This window comes from Protopterus annectens, chromosome 11.part0 (assembly GCF_019279795.1).
Source record: "Protopterus annectens isolate FY-2018-M chromosome 11.part0, PAN1.0, whole genome shotgun sequence".
Lineage (NCBI taxonomy): Eukaryota > Metazoa > Chordata > Ceratodontiformes > Protopteridae > Protopterus > Protopterus annectens.
This window is the reverse complement of record NC_056745.1, coordinates 674,788,689-674,804,872: the sequence shown is the minus strand read 5'-3', so window position 1 is coordinate 674,804,872 and position 16,184 is coordinate 674,788,689. Positions and strand designations below refer to the sequence as shown.

The 16,184-nt window shown below is 44.1% G+C and overlaps 1 protein-coding gene across 1 annotated transcript in view; it reads left to right on the top strand.

Annotated features, from left to right (window-relative positions):
* LRP6 (LDL receptor related protein 6) overlaps positions 1-16,184 on the top strand; it is a 2,645,333-nt gene that overhangs the window by 1,924,307 nt on the left and 704,842 nt on the right. The window contains exon 16 of the mRNA XM_044088131.1: positions 1,699-1,908. Within this exon, the coding sequence (XP_043944066.1) occupies positions 1,699-1,908 (210 nt within the window). The remainder of the gene's footprint in view (positions 1-1,698; positions 1,909-16,184) is intronic.

Below are 16,184 nucleotides of genomic sequence, written 5' to 3'. Positions count from 1 at the left end.
TTTATTGTGGTCTAATTTTTTTGAGTCTATATCATATAGTCGAACACTGAGAACTTTGAATACCAATATCCCGAACTGAAAACTCCGAAGTGTAAGTATGAAAACCCAAAACCTCAAATATCAGAACTCTGAACAACAATGGTCAGCCAGCTTCACACCCATACGACAACGTAACAGCACACAAACACTTCACAGTATTACTAATGTGGGGGGCTTTGCCCCCCAATGTGGTGGGAACCCCCCCTACTTAAATATACCAAATCTGAGATCGCACCACAGTGGAGACAGAGTACAGAAGGGCCATCTATGACCATTCTGAGTTCCGATCTTCGCAGTTTTGCATTTTCGAACTTTCACTTCGGTGTATTCAGTTCACTATTGTGGTATTCGACATTCTCAGTGTTTGACGTTATGATATAAACCCCATTTTTATATCACAAAAACCTAGCATTTTAACAGGGGTGTGTACACTTTTTTTTTATATCCACTGTATGTGCAGTTGCAGTGTGCAAGTCACCATAAGGTGTATTTTATTTTTACCTCCATTCCTGCTGATGAGGCTTCCCTCTAACATTCTCAGTCCATTCTAACATTCTCAGTCCATTCATTCCCCTGCCACTGACTAGTTCTCTGTACTTGGAGTGAGAATCAACCAGTTGGGCCATAATCCAGGTAGCTATTGGACAACTGAAACCATCCCCAACCCCAGGATGGGTGAGTCTGCAATGACTATTTGTTCCCATTTACACCACATAGGTGTTCCAGAGCCAAGTAGCTGTTTGAACTGTGGTCCTAGTCAGGACAGTCCTGCTGTGCCACAGAGCTGAGCTATTGGAAGCTGGGTGTGCATTCCAGGTTCTGGTCGTCTTTTGAAGCTGTCATCATCCATGAATGTGAGGTTATCTACCCAGAATGATTGGAGAGACAGCTTGGTTTTCACCCATATGTTTTTGCCTCCCTATATGTTAACAGCCCCTAGTAGTGATCTTGCCTTCCCCATCTTCGTGTGTGCTACATCACATATGCCATTGAAGGCTACTGCTTGGCAATGTCACACCTGTGTCATCTGGTTTGTGACTGTTCAGTACTGCACAGACCTCTGCTTTCTTAGTAGAGATCAGCCAGTTGGAGCCATACCCCCCCCCCCCAAGGATGGGCAAGCTTGCATAGGCCACTTTTCTCATCCCTCATGCCTTCATTTTTCAGGACTGAGCTACTATCCAAACTTGGGACATCTGGGTCATAGGGCTTTTTCCCTCTTCCCTACAAAGGTGTGCCTCTGCCCAACTCCTTATGGAAGATGGACCACCTCTTGTCAGCTGTGAAGTTATGCATTTAACATGGTGATACACGTCTATAAGAAAGTCAGTACGCTGTAGTATACTCTTTTTCTGTTCCACACCCTCATTGCGTCTTCTTTTTGTTACTAAAGCACAGTGAAAAGATCGAGAGATGGACATGTGTAATAGAGAGAGCATGAGGGTTCCAGATAGCTTTTTAAAGTTTTATCTGTTAAGCATTCCTGATGCTGGTAGCATCAGTCTTGCTGGTTACAAAATATTAGCCCTTCTGTACTGGTCAGTAATTATAAGTGTGAATGTCTTCTGTGTTGCATGTAACTAAGAAGTCATTTTGACTGTAATTGCTGTTAAAGGAGCATGTCCCTTTCCATAAAATTGTGTGCATTTAATCTGCTAGGTGCTGATCGAATGGTCTTAGAAGACTCTAACATTCTGCAACCAGTTGGCTTGACAATCCTTGGAAAGCACTTGTATTGGATTGATAGGCAGCAGCAGATGATTGAAAGGATAGAAAAAACAAGTCGAGAAGGGCGTACCAAGATACAGGCACGCATGCAGTTGCTTAGTGATATCCATGCTGTTAAAGAACTGGACGAACAGGAATACAGTAAGTAAATTGGATGTATTTTATTCTTAACAGAGCAGTAAGTGCTACAGAGCATGACATTGGTGCTTCTTGTACAGTAGTTTTGAAAATTGTCATAAGCAAATTCAACAGAGTTGTTTGGGCAGTGGTACAATCTTTATGGTCTTACTTGCCTGTGAAGCAAGTGGAATTTGGACATCTGTAGTACTGACACCTTACTGATCCAGCTCAGGTCCCTTGCGATGTTGCAATGAATTGCGAAGTGCAATTCCACTGTAAAAGTTGTATTGGCAAGTGTTAATTCACCTCTGTCTTGATACCATTGATGCCCAGCTGATGTTTTTCATGTTTCACTGTTGCAGTCATTACATTTGGGTAATCTGCTGGCGGGTTGCCCTCAGTTGGCCTGATTAACAAAGTCTTGGGTCCTGTGTCAGTTGCTGTCCCTTCTTCCATGACGTCAGGTTGTCAGGGGTACAAAACATGCAGCCGATGCCATTACATCAGTCTTTCTTGCTGTGTGGTGCCCGAAGCAGAAACCGTTCACAAGTGCCGGTCGGCCGACTTTTGAAATTTTCGTTTTTGAGTTTCAAATCCCCGTTGGGGAAACTTTTTCTTGCTCCATACCGATGTCAGTAAAAGTTAATAATTGCATTACTTGTTGGAAGCAAATACCTCATAAGGATTTCCATTTGTACTGTATTCCTTGCCTAGGCCCTGACCACGACGTACCTTGCTGTCGGTTCTGTGCTTTATTTAATCAGCGCACAATAAAACGTTGGTACATTTTTGCTTCTAAATATTTTGGCACATGCTTTAATTATCCAGAAATGTCGTCTGTTAGCAATCCGACTACCGGAATACCTAAACAACGCAAAGAAAAAGACAGAGACAGGAAGTTGAGGTCCAAAACTGCCAACGGCGCTTCTCCTAAGCCAATCGCCAGCTCGCCGGTACTCTGTGAGGCGCTTTCACAGTCCCTGATACCCACTACTTCTGATTCGCAGGCCTCTACTGAGACCCATTCGGAGTCCGGTATGCCGCGAGATGCTTCAACTATAGAACCCGCAGATGTCTGTACCTTGGATGGGTCTGGAGCCGCTGTGCAGGCACCAGCTTCTGAGGGTGTTTTCAGGCCTACAGATTTGTATATTAGACCGCCATCTTCAAAACTAAGGCCAAAATCTTGACCTACGTCTAAAAAAAACAACTCCTAGGCCACATGTGCAGGCCCCTATGCCTAAAAAACAAATGATCAAAATGGCTGGAGATTGAATTACTCTGATCAGGGGTAGTCATCTCCCTCTTTCTAAGAGGCCTAGGCAAGATATTGACTGAGTCTTCTGAACAGGATTCTATTTCTTCTGACTCTTCTAATGAACAGGAATTGTCTATACCTACTTATGAGGATTCTGATGCAAAAGATTCCGTTCCTTCTGCTTCTCCCCCTGAGGATTTTTCTTTTGGGGAAACTTTACATACCTTAAGGGAACATTTCCACTGGGATCGTCAGGATTTTTCTGAATCTAAAAAGAGACTTAGGGATTTTCTTCTACTTCCTCAGCATAGGCCTTTGGCTATACCTCCTGTTTTAGACATTGTTGATGATGTTTTTTCAGAGTCTAGTATGGCTCCTGATTTTCTACCTCTGGCTCCTTGTAAGCCAGACAGAGATACTACAGCGTTCCTGACTCCCACAAATTCCTTTTCAAAAATCCTGTTGCGGATCCTGAAACCATTTCTCAGGGTCCCAAGGGCATTAAGGCTTCTACTGCTAAAAATCCTACCCCTTCTGATAACAGATTCCAGGGTGCTGGATAGATGGGGTAAGAAGGTTTACACTTCTGCAACCTTGGCAATCAGGGTTTTAAACTGTCAATTTCATATGCTAAAATAGCAGCAGTATATCATGGGACTGCTTAAACAGAAAATGATGTTTTCTGACTGTGTGGAAAATAAAGATTTACATGATCTATTGCATTCAGCTGAACTAGTTGGAAAACATACTTTGCAGTGTGGTTTTGATTCTTTGGAGGCCTCTTGCAGGGCTGCTGTAACTGGGTCTGTGCTAAGAGGGCATGCTTGGCTCAAAAAGCAATCTGCCTGATCATGTTAAAGCAAAATTGTTGGATGCTCCTTTGCAACAGGACGTCTCTTTGGTAATAAGGCTGAAGAAGTTCTAAAAAAAGATGGAAGATGAAGCTAAATCTATGCAAACTGTGAAAGATTTCTTACAAGTGCAACCTCCAAGATTTAGTAGGCACTGGCCTACTAAGAACTGGTCCTTTCCAGTTCCTTCGAGAGCCACTCAAGTCATACCCAGACATTCCAAAGGCATCAGGTTTCAGTCCCAAGGGACTTTCAGAACAAAACAATGGGGTGCCTCCTCTTCCAAATCTGACACCTCCCTATGGTAAGCAGACTCAATGACTTCCCTTTACACTTACCAAGCACTTACCTTTTAGCCGCCACTTTGGGGGGGGTGACGACGACTGGCTCTTCATGCAGAAAACTGGCAACTTATAACCCAGGACAAATGAGTTTTAAATATAGTATCCCAGGGATACAGATTTCATTTCCATACGTTGCCAATTCCAAAGGGATGGCCAGACCTACCCCCAAATCAGTGGGCAGTGGCCCAGAAACAAGTAATTTCCCACATGAACATGGGGTCTATTCAACTAGTACCAGAAGAGGAAAAGGGACAAGGTTTCTTTTCAAGACTTTTCCTGGTACCCAGAAAAGACAAATCATGGCGTCCAATTCTGGACTTATCTACTCCAAACACCTTTCTGGACATCCAAAAATTCAAGATGCTGACTCTTCACCAGTTACTTCCTATGCTAGGCAAAGATGCCTGGTTGGCAACTCTAGATTTAAGAGGCTTTACCTGCACATCCCAATCAATCCCGCTTCAAAGCAGACTACTTGCCCTACCAGTTCTCTGCACTGCCCTTTGGCTTTTCTACTGTGCCCAGGGTCTTTACAAAGTGCCGGGCTCCAGTAATTGCATTTTGCAGGCAAAGAAATATTCAGATATATCCATACCTGGACAATTGTCTAATTCAGGCAGAAAACAAGGACATTCTTCTGAAACATCTGGCGTTTGTAAAAAGGGTTCTAACTGGTCTAGGGTACACTATAAACGAAAATAAATCACAACTGGTACCCTCTCAAAAAATTACATTCCTGGGAGCAAGCTTGAATACAACTGCCCAGATGGCTTTCCTTATGCCAGGGAAGCAAATTCATTTGGTGACTTACTTCAAACAGGTGGCCACAAAAACCCTGCTTTCTGCAAGTCAAATACTGCAAGCCTTGGGGTTCATGGCCTCCTGCATTCTTCTAATTCCATATGCAAGACTGCATATGAGGAAACTTCAGTGGTATTTAAAAAGTCTATGGAGTCAGCATTGTCACAGCCTGGAAACAATGATTCCCATCACACCTTGCCTGCGCCTAGAGTTCCTGTGGTGCGCAGAGGCCTGCCACCAGAGCAAGGGACTGCCATTCACACCACCCCCTGCCGCCCAAACCATAACTACAGACACATCAGACTATGCATGGGGTCCTCATCTGGCAGGGAAGTGCATTCGGGGAAAATGGAGCCCAAATCAAATGCACCTTCACATAAATCAAAAAGAAATGCTAGTTGTACAGAATGCACTTCAAGGACTGCCTTCATCCAGGACAATTACTGATAAAGACGGACAACACCACGGTTATGTGGTACATAAACAACACCACGGTTATGTGGTACATAAACAAGCAGGGGGAACACACTCCTACCCCCTTTGCAGACTAGCCATGGCATTGTGGGATATGGCCTTGACCTATCAAATGCAACTACAAGCTCAATTCCTGCAAGGAAAGCTGAATACTCTGGCAGACTAACTAAGCAGAAATCTCATGGACCCACATGAATGGAAACTGGAGCCACGGATTTTCAACATGTTGACATGCAAATGGGGGAGTCCAGACGTAGATCTTTTTGCCTCACCCCAGAACTATCAGTTGGACAAATTTTGCACAAGAACTCATCACAGAAAAGCCTGGAAAGTGGATGCTCTATCCTTCATCTGGAAAAACCTATCTCTGCCTTTCCCCCTCTGCCTCTGCTCTCCAATGTTCTACTAAAAGTCAAACAGGGCAACCCAAAAATTATTTTGATTGCTCCAGACTGGCCTCGCCAACACTGGTACCCACTCCTGTGCAGTGTGTCACACCTTCCACCATGGTACCTGCCTCAAACACCTTACTTACTGACTCTGCAGAAGAACCAAACTTTGCACACGCGGCTCCAAACTTTGAATCTTGCAGCGTGGCTAATCAACTAAATTCACCCTTAGTATCCCTCAGCAAACCTGTGGTGGATGTCATTTTGGGGGCGAGAAGACCTAGTACTAGAAAATCTTATGCTGACAAATGGAAAAGATTATGTGCCTGGAATCAATCTCAAGGGGATAAGCACAGCAGTGCCCAATATTCCTCAGATTTTGCAATAATTAACTGAGAAGCTTCACAGGGACCTGTTCTTTTCTTCCATAAAAATCCATGCCTCAGCCATTTCAGTTCATTACAATACAGAACCTCCCTTCTTCTCTCATCCTCTGCTAAAGCAGTAACTCAGAGAGGCCAATAATTTAAGACCACCCAGGAGAGTTCCAACCCCAGCCTGTGACCTTAATTTTGTATTGGAGAAACTCGCTCTCCCTCCTTTCGAGCCAGCTGCTACTGCAGACTTAAAATTTCTTTCCTAGAAAACAGCTTTCCTTTTAGCTGTCACTTCAGCTAGAAGGATTTCCGAATTACAGGCTCTTATGGCAGTGGAGCCTTTCATCATTTTTCATGTGGACAGGGTATCTGTCAGGAACAACTCATCCTTCATGCCTAAGGTGGTATCCAGTGTGGCTCTTAATCAGACCATTAATTTGCCAACTATCTTTCCCAATCCACAGAACAAGGGGGAGCGGATTCTGCATTCATTGGATGTACACAGACAACTTCGATTTTACTTGGAGGACAAAATCTCAAAGAAAATCTGAACAACTGCTGGTAGCGTTTGCTGCAGAGGCAAAGGGAAAGGCTATTTCAAAGCAAACCATTTCCAAATGGATAAGCCATTGTATTTGTTTCTGCTATAAGCACCATGGAAAAACTATCCCCCAGGGGATCAGATCCCATTCCACCAGGGCTGCATCTACTTCAACAGCCTTTCTCAGAAGTGTTCCTACCAGGGACATTCTAGAAGCTGCTACCTGGAGCTCAGTTCATACTTTCACCAAACATTACCATTTACCACTTTTCTCTAAATCCAGAGCTGGCTTTGCCACTGCTGTCCTGCAGGGCCTTATAGCTGGTCCTAATGCTGTATAATTCCCTCCACCCAACTATAGCTTTGGGAATCTACCCAAATGTAATGACTGCAACAGTAAAACACGAAGAACATAGTACACTTGTGTACACTTACCATAAATGTATGTGTTCGAATGTATTCACTGTTGCGGTTACCCTCCCTCCAGCCCCCTGTTTTTCTCTGGCTATACCTCTACTTTCTTTTACTATGCTTAAAAGCCCTTTTGGTGTATTTGCTTTTGGTTGGAGGTATTTTTTTTGTGTCCTTAATTTTATTTGCTCCCCATTTATGGGGCACCTGACATCTGGGGCAAGAAAAACTGATGTAATGGCGTCTGCTGCATGTTTTGTACCCCGGACGACCTGACTTCATGGAAGAAGGGACAGCAACTGACACAGGACCCAAGACTTTGTTAATCAGGCCAACTGAGGGCAACCTGCCAGCAGATTACCCAAATGTAATGACTGCAACAGTGAATACACTCTAACATCTACATTTATGGTAAGTGTACACAACTGTACTTTTTATCTATTCACATGTAGTATGTAAGGGATGATCTTTGCTTTCAGTTCTTTGCATGTTTTATCTAATATTGAGGACCCCCCTCCAATGGATTAGTACTTTTTTCCATGACATTAGGATCCACATCTGTATTTCTGTATGTCCCTGCATCCAAGGATGGACATACACGTTTGACACATTCTGTGATGATCAACTATGAATGCTGTTTTCTCCTGCCTTTGTTTTTGCTACATACAAAATTTAGATCTCTCTTCACTCTAATAAGGAAAAGTTAATCTGTTTGTGTGATATTTTCTTTCATCTTCTTTTTTTTCCCCTGTATCAACATTTTATTATAGCTTGAGTTAACAATTACCATTTTGTAAAATCCGTGTGCCTGGTGCACTTTTATCCTGTTGTAGAGGGTGTCCACTTCCCCCTGTACCCTACCATTTACAGCCGTCTGTAACAATTAAGCAAATCCATATTTTCAGTCTAATTTCTTGCATCCTAGAATATAATCGCAACAATTAGTAACATATTTATATTATACAACATAATGTCTAAAAATTTAAGTTAACTGTATACAGGTTGACCCAAAGTTAATTTATCTGCAGCAAAAAGTAACTGTAGATGATCGTGTTTCACTGTTGCAGTCATTACATTTGGTTAATCTGCTGGCAGGTTGCCAGCAGTTGGCCTCAATAGCAAAGTCTTGGGTCCTGTGTCCTTGTGAAAAGCAGATCCCACACGGAGGCTTCCATTCGTACTGCGTCACTTGTTTAGGCCCAGACCACGACGTCCCCCATTGCCAGCTCTGTGCCCTCTTTAATGAGAGAACCGTTCGCCGTAGAACTCTTATTGTAGATGGGTGTTTTCCTCTTCTGTGTTTGCATTCCAAAATGGCATCTGTCAGCCAACAATCTGTGGACATTCCAAAAAAACAGAGATAAAGATACAGACCACACAAGGCTAAGCTTTCCAACAACTCTGCCGCTAAGCAGGTAGTCACTTCTCCAGAATTTAGTGAGGTGCTTTTGCAGCCCCGATGCACGATTCGATATCTACGCAACCCTCTACGGAGACCCTTTCGGAGTCTGGTATGTCGTCCTTCGTCTGACGAGGCTTTGGCTGTCTCTGCCTCAGTTCAGTCCAGAGCTGCATAGCCTGACATTACAGCCTCCTAGGCAGCTTCTCCTGATCTCAGACCTCTTGACCCAGGTGGGGGGAGGGGGAATGGTGCACCCAGACTTCTAGACTCAAACTGTCAGCATGGTTAATACTTTAAAAGCAAACAAGGGGTCCCTGTTAAGCAAACTGATCCTAGACATTATCACAGAAGTCAGAAGGCCCAGCTCCAGAAAATCTTACGCAGGGAAATGGAAAAGATTGTGCTCCTGGAGCCAGTCCAGAGGGGGCAGTACCTCACAACCTTCCATCCCTCTTATCCTGGACTACCTAGCTGAGTTACTCAATAGTGGCCTCTCCTCTTCTATTAAAATCCATACCTCAGCCATTTCAGCTCATTTCGATTCAGACCAGCCCCTCTTCTCACATCCTTTGATTAAACAATTCCTCAGAGGGGCTTCTAATATCAGATCTCCCAGAAGGCCACCCACGCCAGCCTGAGACCTGAGTTATGTTTTAGGAAAAACTAACCTTACCACCATTCGAACCTACTGCTTCAGCAGAATTGAGATACCTCTCCTGGAAGACTGCTTTCCTACTAGCTATCACCTCAGCCAGAAGGGTTTCAGAACTCTAGAAACTCATGGACGTTGAGCCCTTCATCATTTTCCTTGCAGACAGGGTCTCCCTGAGGATTAACCCCTCCTTTACGCCCAAGGTGGTATCTGATGTTACCCTCAACCAGGCCGTACAACTGCCCACCTTCTTCCCCAACCCTCACAACAAGGGGGAAAGAATTCTGCACTCACTAGATGTGCACAGATAACTCAGATACTACCTGGACCGTACTAAAACCTTCAGAAAAACAGACCAGCTTCTTGTCAGCTTTGCCCCAGGGGCAGAGGGGAAGCCCATTTCCAAGCAAACTATTTCTAAATGGATATCACACTGTATCCATTTCTACTACAGACTGTATGGGAAACCACCCCCTAAGTCTGTTCGTAACCATTCCACTAGGGCAGCCCCCACTGCCACAGCATTCCTCAGATGAGTTCCCACCAGGGACATCTTGGAAGCTGCCATCTGGACCTCTGTCCATGCCTTTACAGAGCATTACCACCTACCTCTTTTCTAATAAGGCTAAGGCAGGGTTTGCCTCTGTAGTTCTGCAGGGCTTGCTGTGACCCATGCCTAGGGCTCTAAATAATCCTTCCACCCCTTTCCTCAGCTTTGGGAATCCTCCCACAGGTGATGACTGCAACAGTGAAACACGAGCATAGTATAGTTGTGTATACTTACCATAAATGTAGATGTTCGAGTGTATTCACTGTTGCAGTCCTGGTTTCCCCTTCATCCTTCCCCCTTATATCCTGTCTCCCTAGGGGGACATAAGCTTCTCACGGTGGCTTTTAGCCACCAGGACCACTTTACCTTATTTCCTTGTGCTTCTGATGAGTTAGGGCAAGAAAAACTGATGCAATGGCGTTGGCTGCCTTGCTTTATAGCACTGATGACCTGATGTCAGACTACAGGCGACAGCAGCTGATGCAGAAAAACTGACTCTGGTATTTGGGCCGGCTGAAGGCTGCCACAGCAGGAATAACCCACAAGTGATGACTGCAGCAGTGAATACAGTCGAACACCTACATTTATGGTAAGTGTACACAACTGTACTTTCTCAGAAGTTGTACTAGTGAAGGTCAAATAACAGTTACTTTTCTCTGCTTATGAAAGGCCACTTTTAAAGGTTCACGTTATCTGGCTCTTTCTCGTGTACCTATTAATTTGTCAACCCCTTCTTAGACTATTCCCCTATTGTCTATTGGCTATCGTCTGATCTTTGCCACTTTCCTTTTACCTTCTTTCTTTGTTTTAAGTTTTGCTTTTTAACCTCTTCCGTCATTCATTTAACCTCCATTATTTTTGAGGTGCCTACAATGAATATTAGATTTACTAGTGTTTTCCAGTCACTTGGCCTTTTTATTTTATCCCCCAATGAGTATAGTCTTGGAAGTATAATCTCTTCAACTACTACATTATTTATTAAATTCTGGAGGTCATTTTTATATTCATTAAGTTCCCCATACTACCAGGAAATATAGTCCCATGTTCCCCTTCCCATTCTCTCTCCTATCCAACAATGGCACTGTTTCCCAGGAAAGATATTAAGACTGCTTGGCATACAAAAATGCCTATGCAGACACTTCCATGCAAAAAATCTAAATCTTCTGGATTTCATGGCATATCTAGGCATAAAACACAAATCCTTCCATTTATCCTCTATCCATTTACTTCAGTCTGCCTGTAACTTATTTGACTGATATTGCCCCAGGTCCATTAATACCTTGCACACTCGGGACATAAGTGTGGGGTGGTGTTTTTTGCCTCATGTATTAGTTTAACCAATTACGGCATTCCTTTTATTGCCATGTATTCCCTCAACTTCTTTCTGAGGGAGGACCTTATCCCCAGCTGTGCCAGTCTCTTCTGTTTGAGTTTAAATTTCTCCTTTGCTTCTTCCCACTCCATCACCTGTCCTTCAACAGTGTTATCAAAAAGTTTGGTTCCTTACCTTTGCCTGCCCATTGATTCTCTTCAGTTCCCTTGTAGCTTACTTTCTCTCATGTAGGCCTCTTAAAGGATATACCCACTCCTTCCAACTTTGCATCTATTAGTTGTTAAATACAAATACTTGCATACTAACAAGCATAATTTTTACCATTTACTTCTGTAACAATCTCCCATATGTTCTTCATGTTTCACTGTTGCAGTCATCACACTTGGGTTATCTGCCTGCAGGTTAGCCCTCAGTCAGCCCGCATACCAGTCTCCTGAGATTTCTGCATCGGATGCTGTCGCCTCTTCCATGACGTCAGGTTGTCAGGGGTATAAAACATACAGCCGATGGCATTACATCAGCTTTTCTTGCCGTCTGGGAGCCTGAAGCAGAAGCATTTCGCAAGTGCCGGTTGGCCGCTTCCTGAAATTTTCTTTTTCAAACCTGAAGTCTTCTAAAGAGAAGTATCCCATGGGGGGGGATCCCTTTTCCTTGCTCTAACCGATGTCAGAAAAAGTTAACAATTGTCTTGCCTATGGAAAGCAAATACCACACAGAGATTTTCATTCTTACTGCATAATCTGTTTAGGCCCAGACCACAACGTTCCTCGCTGTAGGTTTTGTACCGTGTTTAACACCCGAACTGTTCGTCGTCGGGCTATCTTTGTCGCTAAATTATTTTGCTTTCGTTCTCAGTCTTCCAAAAAAACTTAAGGATAAAGACAGAGACAGATCGCATAGGTCCAAAACCGCTGACGCTTCCATTAAGCTAGTCGCCAGTTTGCCGGTACTCAGTGAGGTGCTTTCGCAGCCCCTGATACCAGCTTCTACAGATTCGCAGGCCTCTGCTGAGACACATTGAGTCCGGTATGCCGTGAGATGCTTCTTGGACTATGGAACCTGCGGATGTCTTCTACCTTGGATGGGTCCGGAGCTGCTGTGCGCAGGCACCGGCTTCTGAGGGTGTATTCTGACCTTCCGATGTTCGCGTTAAACTGACAGCTTCGTTTTTCACTAAAAATACAGAGTTTCTCAGGCCTAGAGTTTGCACCTAGAAAACAGATGACCAAAGCACATACTCAGGCTCCTTTGCCACAGAAACAAATGCTTAGAATGGCTGAAGACCTTATAACTTTAATTAGGGGGAAGCCAGCCTTCCCCCTCTAAAAGACAAAGAATTGATTTTCCTTCTGATTCTACAGACCATGAGTCCGATGACTCTGTTCCCTCTGATTACCAGGAACATATCCTTATCTACCTATGAGGATTCAGATGCAGACGATTCCATACCCACTGCCTCCCTTCCAGAGGACTTTTCTTTTGGTGAAACCTTGCATACTTTGAGAGCATTTCCACTGGGAATGCCAGGACTACCCTCAGTCCAAAAACAGACTCTGAGAATTTTTAGACTTGCCTCAGCACAGGCCTCTAGCTATACCCCCTGTCCTGGACATTGTAGATGATGTCTTCATGGAATCCAGTCTTACTCCTGATACTTTACCACCAGCCCCTAGGAAACCTGACAGGTACTACAGAGTACCTGACTGTCTCAAATTTCTCTTTAAGAATCCCACTGCGGATCCAGAGACTATTTCCCAGGGGAGACCTAAAGGCATTAAGCTACTACAGCCAAATCCCTACCCCTTCAGACAAGGGATTCTAGAGCTTTAGACAGATGGGTTAAGAAGGTATATACCTATGCAACTCTTGCCATCAGGGCTTTGAATTGCCAGTTTCACATGTTGAAGTACCAGCAGCATATTATGGAACTAATTAAACAAAAAATGTTGCTTCCAGATTGTACAGAAAATAAAGATTTACAACAGTTAATGCATTCTGCAAACCAAGTTAGTAAACATACTTTGCAGTGTGGTTTTGATGTTTAAGAAGCATCTTGCAGGGCTGCTGTCACTGACTCTGTACTGAGAAGGCATGCTTGGCTGTAGGAGCAAATCTTGCCAGACCATGTCATAGCAAAATTACTAGATGCTCCATTAAACCAGGAAAGGTGGTTTGGCACAAAAGCAGAAGTAGTTCTTAAAAAGATGGAGGAAAAAGTTAAATCTCTGCAAACTGTTAAAGATTTCTTACAGGTACAGCCACCTAGATTCAGTAGGCATTGGCCTTTAAAAAACGGTCCTTTCAAGGACCTCCCAGGCATTCTCAGTCCAAACCCAGGGGCAACAGACCACCAAGACAGCAGTCTCAGGGTATGCAGAGATCTAAACAATGGAGTGCTCCCTCCTTAAAAACAGGGAGTGGTAAGCCACCCCCTTATGGAAAAAGTTCACAATGACTTGTCTATCTTCCTTCCCAGCAAAGCCCAAGTACTTGCACCCCAGGAGGAAAACTCGCCCTGGGTGCACAAAACTGGAGGTCCATTACCCAGGACCGATGGGTCCTAAACATTGTATCCCAGGGATACAGATTCTACTTCCACTCACTGCCATCCCCAAGCGGGTTGCCAGACCTTCCTCCAAACAGTGGGCAGAGGCTCAAAAGCAAGTACTTTCTCTTATTATCAGGGCTATTCAGCCTGTGCCAGTAGAGCCAAGGGGGCAGGGTTTCTACTCCAGACTATTCCTCATGCCCAGAAAAGAGGGCTCTTGGCATCCTATCCTAGATCTGTCAATTCTCAACACCTTCCTGGTGGTCCCAAAATTCAAAATGTTGACTCTGCAACAGCTTCTTCTTTATGCTAGCCAAGGATGCCTGGATAGTTACCCTAGACTTAAAAGAAGCTTATCTGCACATCCCCATAAGGGAATCTTGCAGGAAATATCTACATTTCAGGGAAGGCTCTATGCACTATCAGATGTTCTTCGTGTTTCACTGTTGCAGTCTTTACATTTGGGTTGTCTGCCTGCAGGTAGCCCTCAGCCGGCCTGAGTATCAAATTCTTGGATCCCTGTGTCAGATGCTGTCCCTTCTTCCATGACTGTCAGGTCGTCAGGGGTATAAAACATGCAGCCAACGCCATTACATCAGTCTTTCTTGTGGCGTGGTGCAGAAGCAGTTCGCAAGTGCCGGTTGGCCGACTCCAGAAATTTTCGTTTACGAGTTTCAGAACTGAAGTCTTCAAAAAAGCAAGTTTTACCCCATTGGGGATCCTTTTTCTTGCTCTAAACAGATGTCAGTAAAAGTTGTATTACCTGTGGAAAGCAAATACCTCAAAGATTTTCATTCGTACTGCATTCCTTGCTTAGGCCCAGACCACGACGTCCCTTGCTGTCTGTTTTGTGCCTTATTCAACCCCCGAACTGTTCGTTGTCTGTTTATTTTTGCTGCAAATTATTTTGGTACTCTGTTTAACTATCCAGAAATGGCTTTGGTAAGCCTTCTGACTACCGACATTCCAAAAAAAGTAAAGATAAAGACAGGGACAGACCACATAGGTCCAAAGCTGCCGACGACGCTTCCGGTAAGCTAGTTGCCAGTTTGCTGGTACTCAGTGAGGCGCTTTCACAGCCACTGATACCTGCTACTTCAGATTCGGAGGCCTCTGCTGAGACCCATTTGGAGTCCGGTATGCCACGAGATGCTTCTTCGACCATGGAACCTGCGGATGTCTCTACCTTGGATGGGTCCGGAGCTGCTGTGCAGGCACCAGCTTCTGAGGGTGTAATCAGGCCTACTGACGTGCATTTCAAACAGACGCCATCTTCTTCTTCAAGGCCTAAAACTTGACCCATGCCTAGAAAACAGACGTCCAAACTGCATGGTCTGGCCCATATGCCTAAAAACCAAATAATGATGGCTGAAAACCTTATTACTTTAATTAGGGGAAGCCAGCCTTCACCCTCTAAGGAGACCTAGAACTGATTTTCCTTCTGATTCTTCTGATCAGGATTCTAAAATTTCTGTTTCTTCTGATTACCAGGATTTGCCCATCTGTACCTATGAGGATTCTGATGCAGAGGACTCCATCCCCTCTGCTTCCCCTCCAGAAGATTTTTCTTTTGTTGAAACCTTGCACAGTCATTTCCGCTGGGAAAGCCAGGATTACTCTGACTCTAAAAAGAGGCTTAGGGAATTCTTACTCCTTCCTCAACACAGTCCTTTAGCTATCCCTCCTGTCCTGGACATTGTAGATGATGCCTTCTTGGAATCTAGCCTGGACCCAGACACTTCACCTCCAGCGCCCAGGAAACCTGACAGGTATTACAGCATACCTGACTCTCTCAAGTTCCTCTTCAAGAATTCTACTGCAGACCCAGAGACCATTTCCCAAGGACCTAAAGGCATTAAGGCTACTACTGCCAAAAACCCTAACCCTCTGATAGAGATTCCAGGGCCTTGGACAGATGGGGTAAAAAGGTGTACACTTGTGCTACTTTGGCCTTTAGGGCCTTAAACCGCCAGTTTCATATGTTAAAGTATCAGCAGCATATTATGGGACTACTTAAACAGAAATTGATGTTGATTCCTGACGGTGTTGAAAATAAGGATTTACAGGATTTAATGCATTTTGCTGAACAAGTTGGTAAATATACTTTGCAATGTGGTTTTGACTCTTTAGAAGCATCTTGCAGGGTTGCTGTCACTGGGTCTTTGCTTAGAAGGCATGCTTGGCTTAAGGAGCAAAATTTGCCAGATCATGTTAAAGATAAATTACTGGATGCTCCCTTAAACCAAGACCGCCTGTTTGGTAACAAAGCAGAAGTCGTCCTTAAAAAGATGAAGGAAAAAGCTAAATCAATGCAAACTGTTAAAGATTTCCTGCAAGTACAGCCTCCCAGATTTAGTAGGCATTGG